General features: G+C 37.9%; 1 protein-coding gene across 1 annotated transcript in view; it reads right to left on the reverse strand.

The window, feature by feature from the left end:
• LOC145663101 (uncharacterized) overlaps positions 1-3,006 on the reverse strand; it is a 156,014-nt gene extending 153,008 nt beyond the window's left edge. Inside the window, exon 1 of the mRNA XM_081729374.1 lies at positions 2,850-3,006. Coding sequence (XP_081585500.1) covers positions 2,850-2,888 — 39 coding nt within the window. The 5' untranslated portion in view covers positions 2,889-3,006. The remainder of the gene's footprint in view (positions 1-2,849) is intronic.
• Between the last annotated feature and the right edge of the window lie 6,527 nt (positions 3,007-9,533).

Below are 9,533 nucleotides of genomic sequence, written 5' to 3' on the forward strand. Positions count from 1 at the left end.
CTTTTCGGAAAATATATAGACCAATAAAGAAAGTGAGGTATACTGAATCAGGAATAACATTTAGAAAATTAAATGAAATAATTAAGTTTTACGTACCACGTCTATATCCTTATGTGAAAAGAGACGAATCATTAATGACTGATCATGAAAAAATTGGTGGAATGAAAATTGGGAGAATCTCGGGAAAACCCATGGACACGGTTTGTCCGTTACAAGCTCACATGATCATGGATCAGACCGGAGGTCCCTAGCATCAGAGCTGAGAGTTTTACCAATGGGCCATCATGTCCCATTTAAAATCAGAAATAACGTTGAATTGGGTGTATTTGTCAAAGGCGACACAACCCTAAAATATATAAAATTACAAGGGATTTGGATTAAGAATTAGACCAAGCCGGTAGCCAGTCCAAAAATGTAGGGGAAGGGGACGGAAGAAGTTAGGGGGCCCGGCCCCTAGACCCCCGGATACGGGCCTGAATTAGATTTCTAGATTTTCGGCATCTATGGTCATGTTAGTCCGTCGTATTGAGGGATGACGTCCCTCGGCTATCACACTATCCGAGGAAAGGGAAGGAAGGAAGGCTTGGGAAAGGAAGGAAGCAGCCTGGGACCTATATGTTAGGTACCATCCCGATATTTGCCTGGTGTGAATGAGAAAAACCCAGGAAAATCTCACTCAGGATGGCTGGTCTGAAAAAGCTTTTACCCTTTTTTTGACCGAGTTTCCCCACCAGGAATCGAACCCGGACTGCTCACACCAAAGACGAGAGCATTAGCCACTACGCTACACTGGGTCACAAAAATTACAAAGGAGACTTGATCAGGATATGTGAAAGGAACCTCATAAAATCGAAGTTAAAGAAACTACTAGCCATGTGAGAAGTTATTTGCCGCAAAGAGAAAACCTGTGAATAAATGAGGAACTGAAGACATAAGAAGGATAAATATCACTCAAAGACTCACTCACGTGCGAAGACCACCGGGTCCGTCCCACCCCCCCTCTAAAAAAACTTCGTAACAGCATACATTTGTACGCTTTCTTAGAAAACTACAATTGTTTAATACAGAAATGTTTTCTTTTCTTATAAAAACAATGTAGTTCTGTTTTTCTTTAGACTATAGGTAGCACTACTAAACTATTACTTATCGTCCTTTTGGAAGTAGGATAGCACCGGTTAATACTACAAAGGCGTAAGTATCTTGTAGCATTGGATCTCCCAACAAATTTTGGAAACCTTGTAATAAAAATTTCTGGCTGTGGGTTTGGTGTCTCTGAATGCAAGAATAAAACTGAGTACAGGAAGCTTGAATGCAAATTGTATGGCAGACCAAGTTCCACCCAGGATTCTAAATCCATTTGATAAGGTAATTAGAGCAGGAACGTACGCAGGAATTTATTTCTGGAGGGGTCTAAAGCGTTTTGGGGGTCCAAATACAATTTGAGGCTAAATTATATGAAAATTTCTAAAATTGACCCTAAAAGTAGACTGCATTTAGAAAAAAATGTCGGGATTTCGGGCGAGGGGGTTCGGACCCCAGGACCCACCCCCTGCGTACGCCCCTAGTAATTAGCTTTCAGTGGCGGATATAGAAGCGGTCATAGCCAGAACCCAGACTATGATAGGTATATCATGAGTTTACTATAAACTTTCACAAATATATAAGTAGTAGCTTAAATTATTTTTGTCACTCAGAAAACTGGAGGGGGCTAGGCTCCCCCAGCCTCAGGCTAGATCCGCCACTGTTGCCTTTACATTTAATAGCACCAGGAAGAACTCTAAATAAACATTCAAAAAAAAACGGTTGATATAATTGGGGTATAGAAACTTTGTATAATGATTGGTGCACAAATTGGTTCTAATGAAAGTTGGGAGTTGTTACCTTTCTATTTTTATCAAATCACCTTATTCGTCATTTAAAGTTTTTATTTAATTCTAATGGTATAGTTTATGGCATAAACAAAAATTAATATGTCATATTCATCATTATTATTTATTATTCACGCACCCGCAAGTATGCAGTTGGGAACCAATCCTTGAAATTTAAAAGTTGTATTTTTAAATTTCGTGTTCGAATAATGAACAGTACTATACAATAACTTTTTAGAATATATAGTTACAAATTTTCTTCACATAAACACAATTATTATTCTATATTCGTTTCAAATGTTTTTATACTATTGGGAGAGCATTCAGAAATACAAAAGAACATTTCTGGATTATACACATGGATACGAATTGGCAATGACAACATGGTAATTTGCATAAGACCATGGATAAAGCGGAAATAATGTATAGCGCTCCATACTAGGAGGAAGTGTTTTGTTATATATCTAATTAAATACACATAGGGAGTATATATATCTTAAAATTGGAGAATTGGCGAATCCAAATATTAAACCGTGTCACAATTCATTCTGAAGTCTAATAACAGTTCTTGAAAAACAATCACAATTCAAAAGAACCAAATTGTAAGATATTGCCAAATCATGACACACACACACCCCTTGGTAATATAGTGTGGGTTGAGTTTAGCTAATAATATTCGCACAAAGAACCAGTTTTGTGTGTGTGTGCAAATATTTTTGTATGGTAAGATACGAAACTATATGCAGACACACGAAAACACCTTTCACTTGTTTCTTTTTCTACACATAACACCAAGCATACAAGCAGATCACTTCCATACAACGTTTATTTGACAAATAATTTTCAGGATCAATGACAGATAAACAGCTGTTAACAAACTGGTTGTTGAAGACTATAAAAATCTTTGCTATTGTATTCAAATTTAATGAGCCCAAACCAAGTTTTTTTTTAAAAAAAAAAAGAAAAACACATGGTACTCACCAGAATTAGTAATGTTAATACACTACTTGAGGTTGTCATCTTCTGTGACAAGATTCTATTGCATGCTGCACTATTGTAAACGGCCAGTGTCGGGTGTGGCGATTTGTCGCCCTCCGACCTCACCGCTTTGGCGAGGAGTGAAGCAAGCGAACTGCGACCATGCTTCGGCGTTCGCTGTGGCAGTCGCAGGCCAGGCGGGCCACTGTGACGTCATGGGCCCTTCAGCGAGCATTGGCCTGTGTTCTACCACTTGGAACAGCGGAGTGCTGCAATAGAAAATCACTTAGTATGTTCTTCGCGAGGTCCGGTGTTCAAATCTTGGCATTTTATAGTAAATATTTTGCACTTGCTGTTTTGTGATTTATTTCATTTACTTGCAGTAAGTAATAAAAATTTATAAAGCGACCTTCCATCATTCAACTCAAAATGCATTTAGAAAACCACGTTAGTTCAGTGGTAGAGCACCCGCGTCTGGTGCATTCGATCTCAACTTGCGCCGTTATTGTGGACCGTATATATAAATTTCCCCGGGGTTCTTCTGTTTTTTTTTCCCACATTCTTCATTCCACCATTTCATTTATTATCACCATCATCACTGTCCCTTTTAGACTATACAGGACATAATTGTGGGGACATAAAACTAAAATATTTCATTTTCATTTCAAAATGCATTTTATGTCTATTTCTTCCATGACCACTTTCTTAAAAATGTATCCGATTTTAATAAAATATAGGATGTGGTTTTTCTCAGAATTAGATAATAAGCTGATTGTTTCGGTATTGAAATTAATCGAGAACAAAGAGTAAAGGGGAGTAATAAAATCAACTCTATATTCCGCGGTGTCATTTAGGGTCAGGTTTCCTGAGTTTGATATATATAAATCAACAGAGTCAGTGGAATACGCAAGGGGACTCGGAATTTAAGCCCCCTTGAGCAAAATATAAGGGAAAACAATCATTTAGTATACATAAACAAGAAGTATGCTTGTCCTGATAGGCAGGCGCGTACGCAGTGGGTGGGTCCTGGGGGTCCGGACCCTTGAAATCCCGACTTTTTTGTAAATGTAGTCTAGTTTTAGGGGCAATTTTAGAAATTTTCATATAATTTAGCCTCAAACTGTATTTGGACCCCCCCAAAAACGCTTTAGACCCCTCCCGAAATAAATTCCTGCGTACGTCCCTGCTGATAGGATATGAGATTGAGTGTTTGACTTAGTGGAAGTCTGTGTACACCACTGAAGAGATAGTAATAAATTAATAAACAGGCACGGTGGCTCAGTGGTAGAGCGCTTACCTTTAATACGTGAGGTCCCTGGTTCGATACCCGGCCAAGTAAGTTTGTGGTGAACAGCATCTCTTTCATGGGTTTTCTCGGGGTATTCCCGTTTCCTTCCACATGCTCATTCCATCAATTCTTCCATCATCATTCACTCGCATTAATCATCGTCTCCCTTAGCCTAAAGGGCATAATCGTGGGACGTTAAATTTAAGATTTAATTTCATTTTAATAAATTAATGATAACTTGAAACTACTTGTATAGGTGGAGAATGTATCTGACCACTTGTTCCCAAGCAAAAGGTGCAATGACGCACCTGCCCCACACACTAACATGGAGGGCCGTGCCGTGGAAAATCAGCGCCCGGGGCGAGAGTATACGGTGGCGTCCCCATACATATATTCCAAGCAATTTTTCCTATCTTTTTTCCTTTTTTCTCCCAAATTTTTCGCCCCCTTACTTCGGCGCCCAGGCCGTCGCCCCGCTCGCCCCCCTCCACGGTACGGCACTGCTAACATGCATGTAATATAGGCCTATATATATATATATATATATATATATCCAATATAACCCTTGTAATAAGAATAGTCGATTTTAACACAATTTTGTGTATTTGCGATTCACCTTAACTCAGGTGCTATTTCTAGGATCTGCGATCATCCTAATTGCTTAGGGTTGAAATCTGTTAAAGATAAGAGGGTGAAAGGGATGAATTTGCTTCAATTTTAAAATTTCTTTTTATACATAATATATGTACTTCGTATACTATAAAGCATGTTTCAAGGCAACTTTCATAAGATATATTCGAGCTCGATTTAAATATACACGTATTCTTACAGTTTTTCTAAGGCTCCCCAATCATCGTCACTGCTTGATGTTGAAATTCGGCAAGAATTAGATAATATGGTGGTGGAAACCATACCGGAAGAGTTGATCTTGCATAATGGTACAAGTATGCCCACCAACGGCGTATGTGAACCAGTTCAAGCCCTATGTTGTGGTTCGGAGTGTCGCTCATAGTGGGTATTGTATTTCATAATATTGTCGTTGCAAAATTACGCAGAGCCGAACTTGAACTGGCATATCAGTGATAGATGAAATAAGCTTTTGTTTTGTTTGATACTTAAGACTTTATCCTATTGTTTGAGGTTAAAATTAGTTAGTGAATTCATCCCACCTTAAAAAATATAGATATGTTTAAGGATAATTCTCCTAAATATTAACAGGTTTTTATGAAGCATGATGTTTGCTTTCTTTTAAGCTTTGGAAAAATGCCTTGGCTTAGGATTGGTTTGTTAGATTTGAGTTTATCATCCTGTTCAGCAGCGAGGCTATATAAGAATCAATCGTGCAACGTAACGTGAGTTCCAAACCACTTGAGCTCCCACTGGAAATCAAATCTGGGCGCTCTACGCTAAAGGCTCGTACGCTATTCACATAGGCACAAGGGAGCCCTACTTAGGGCTGAATTCAACTAGGAGCAAGCGAGGTAAGCTTTAAAATTATCTTTCAGAATAGCGTTCTTCTATCAAAAATTTGATTTTAATTAAACACGGCATGCATTTCCTTGAAAGTTTGAGCATTATTCTTATTGGTTCTCGTTAAAATCAGTTAAAGATAAGGCTATGAAAATCTCTAGCTTAAAAAATGGCCATTCACTCAGTACTAACATGTATGACACTACTATAGTCTCTTCTTTCTATAGCGGAGATGAAACATAACCTTGTCTGAAACTTAGCCGTATTATAAACCACACAAGAGTTATAGCGGGTCAGACGACTTCTAGTTGACTGCAATTTGATCGCCACATACAATTACATCGATGTTATTTCCAGTCTTGGAGGGATTCAAAATTAATCCCTGCCTGCGATGTAGACAACCCAAACAACCTTCGTGTGTACCGTGTTGTATATTGTTCAGGCAATTATACTTCCATCAGGGTCAATCCATCTGAAGTGTTCCAAAGATGGTGAAAATGGTTGCTCGACCATCTCTGAAAATTATAGACATTGGAGTGTGGTGAATCTTGTGTATGAGAAGGTCAATAATACTATTCAAGTTGTCGTATGTAGAAATGTTCCTGAATGACGGTCATCTTTGTTGTCTGTGGAGTGCCACTTTATGCATTTCCAAGGTAGTACGAAAATTACAGTTGCTCAGGACATACAAATCAGACGAACACGAAACAAAAACGAATGTTCACAGGAGAGACTGAGGTACACGGAGTATATATACTCTTGCTGCTTAATAAATATGTAGGGTTGCAAACCAATTCAGGTAATTACCAGAAAAAGAACAGAAAATTGCACTTTTACTGGGGCTGTATGTTAGAATGGCATAAAGTGGGGGTTTCATAAGTTTTGTGCTGAATACTATTGCATATAAAGAGTCTGCAGAAATATCCACAGTTACGATACTATTAGTGCCGTAGATTTATGGGAGTCCGAAAGTTGAAGTTTGTAGTTTTGATGGTTTTTGGGGCGTAATAACTAAGGAGGGTAAAGTTTTCAAAATTGTTGCTTAGGCCAGAAAGTAATTCTGTATGTGAGTAAACTATTACAAAAAAAATCAGGACTGAATATACATGGAGAAAAGAGTAAGGGCATGTTAAAACACTAAGAAAGCACTTGTGTAACGATGGTCAGAGCTCGGAAAAATTTAAATGTTTGGATATATTTTATGCTAGATCTGAAAAACTACGGATGGTTCAGCAATTAAGCCTGCTTCCGTTTGTGTTCAATTGTGAAAAAGCTTGCAAGTGGAGTTTGTTATGTCTTTCTAGCTCCATGATCATTGCCACGTCCATGTGGGAGATGGGGTCAGCTTCTCCCCTTGCACCCACGACACCCTCGTCGAACTGGACCGCGGTATTAAGGCACTCAATGTATCAGCAAAGTGCCATTGAAATCCGATCCCAGTTACGGATGTTAACGTGTTCTCAAGGTTGCGTTATATAGGCAAGGAGCATTGGGTTGCATGCGGGAGGTCCAGGTTAAAACACTGGACCGGTCACACTGACTGTGGCTTTGCTCAGTCCCGCCAGGTGAGTGTCCGGATGGTACTATACTAAAATGGCTCTGGCCGATACCTTTCTCCATCCTGCCCCACGGCATAAACCATAGACCAGTTTGCCATACATTCCATTCAATGCAATGCAATCCTATATATATATATATATATATATATATATATATATATATATATATATATATATATATATATATATATATACACTGGCGGATCCAGGATATGATCAAGGGAGGGGCTAAACTATAATTTGCCGTTTTATCCAGTGTAAAGCTGAATTGAAGCCCATTTTATCCAGTGTAAACTTGAGCGTCAAGGGGGGGCTATAGCTCCGTAGCCCCCCCTTAGATCCGCCCTTGATATATATATATATATATATAGTATTGAATTGCAAATATATTGACACTAACCTGAAAAGTCGGTCAAGTGGAATGCCATTTGTAACCAAAATATAAGTCGATGTTGGTTGGAACCTAAAGTTATTTGTCTAAGCATGATTCACATGTAAAATCACATGGTCCTCTTTTCATGTAAAACAATTCAGTTGGTTTCAAGATGGCAGACTTCAATACGACCCGCATGATAGTTACATGCTCTCTTAAGTAGGACTCCACCCTCAATACATTTGAATCATCTTGTCTCGTATATACGTATGTACATGTATTGTCAAGTGCTGCTGAATATTGATGTAATTGAGAAGATACCTAAATTAAGAGTTGTCAACCTATAGTCTAGAAAACCCAAAATAAAGGATTAGAACTAATGCGGAGACCATGTATTACCAAACTGAATATGAGCCTCTTGGCAGCCCATAGGACTTTCTTGACCGTAGCGCCAATAGTTAAGTCTATATTTAGTAGGTCAGACTACAAGTTAAGCCTGTAGCTTGGCTGCAATAAGGAATTTCAGAAACCTATTTATCATAATCGCATTTCAAATTAGGTTAAAATGATGAGGACACACAAGGGAAGTTTAGATGTCAATGGTTGCTAAATCTCTCTTTTTGCAATGAGTTTGCTGCATTTTGATTCTTTAATTTGCATCTTACAAATTTTTTTTATCTGTATGTTGATAACAAAATACTTTAAGAGTTCTAATGATACCGGTAAATCACACCCTAGAAGACTGCGAAACAAAAATTAAGTTGTTTTTCTGTAAAAATTTCACAAGAGAAGTGGCGGAAAGCTTGACATGAAACCAAACTATTAGAAGGAAGGCACATCAGCTGTGTAACTAGTCATTAACTTCCGACATGATGTCTTCCATCCGGCAATTCTTGTTCCTATTGTGCTTAAGTGTCTCACAGATGGTTCATTGATCCTGATTTCGTTACTATTTATATCTATCTATATATTAAAATGCTAGGTTTATATGTTTGTGGGCGTTCATATGTTTGCGGACGTTTATATGTTTGTGGCCAATCTTTTTGACAGTGAATTCTCGGGAACCATAAGCTCTAGAAAGATGCCGTTTTCACTGATCGATTGCAAATTTTGTGTAGATTGTTCAGTTCTAATTGAATATTTAAAAAACGTGGACAATATTTCTTTATTGCATTTTTTAGGAATACACTGGAAGTGTTGAAAGTTTAAAAGTAAAGCATCATATCCTGCGCGATATGCATTCCAACACCACATAGTTGTATACAGGTGTTGTATATCTCTTAGACGCTTGTTTCATGGGCAAATTATAATGAAAAACGAAATATAACTATTTCTGTAGTCTAAGATGAATGTTTATTGTTTGGAGTGTTTTGCCCAATGAACACCATATATCAGTGACATTATAATTAATTGTGTATGTAATGTATTTGCTTATTACATACTGCATGCAAGAAGAAAGGAAACACTGATCATACATGAATTAGAAACTCCAACCGGAAGTAGGCTCAAATCTTGCAAACGGTGCAAGATATTGAGCAATAATTAAAAAAAAAGTCCCCTTTTTGGTACCCCTTGTCGATTTTTATCAAGACGTCTTTCACTTCTGTCTGTAAAGGGACATGTACAGATGTTGTGAGGAATGACAAGGAGATTCATGCTCATATGTGTATGATGCGCTGTGTAGAGAGCACAGATTCAACTAGTCAATATTTAAAATAACGTGCGTGTGTTTACCAGTTATCACATTTTTGCATAGAAATGAGTCATCTAATTTTGTATACAGAGGTAGATCTTCAAGATCTAAAGGTGTACGAAGCTTTTTTTTTTTCATATTTGCTGTTCGACGTAGAATTAGAGAGTCAAACTTTATGCAAAAATTAAGTACAGTGAACTATATAGTACCTGTGTGTTAGGCAACCCAACAGTTATTTCTACCGTATAGGTTGCATACCGATAGGGGCAACACCAAAAGGCATTGCTAGTCGTTGTGTATTTCT

This window comes from Thermobia domestica, chromosome 10 (assembly GCF_964235325.1).
Source record: "Thermobia domestica chromosome 10, izTheDome1.hap1.1, whole genome shotgun sequence".
NCBI classification, from domain to species: Eukaryota; Metazoa; Arthropoda; class Insecta; order Zygentoma; family Lepismatidae; genus Thermobia; species Thermobia domestica.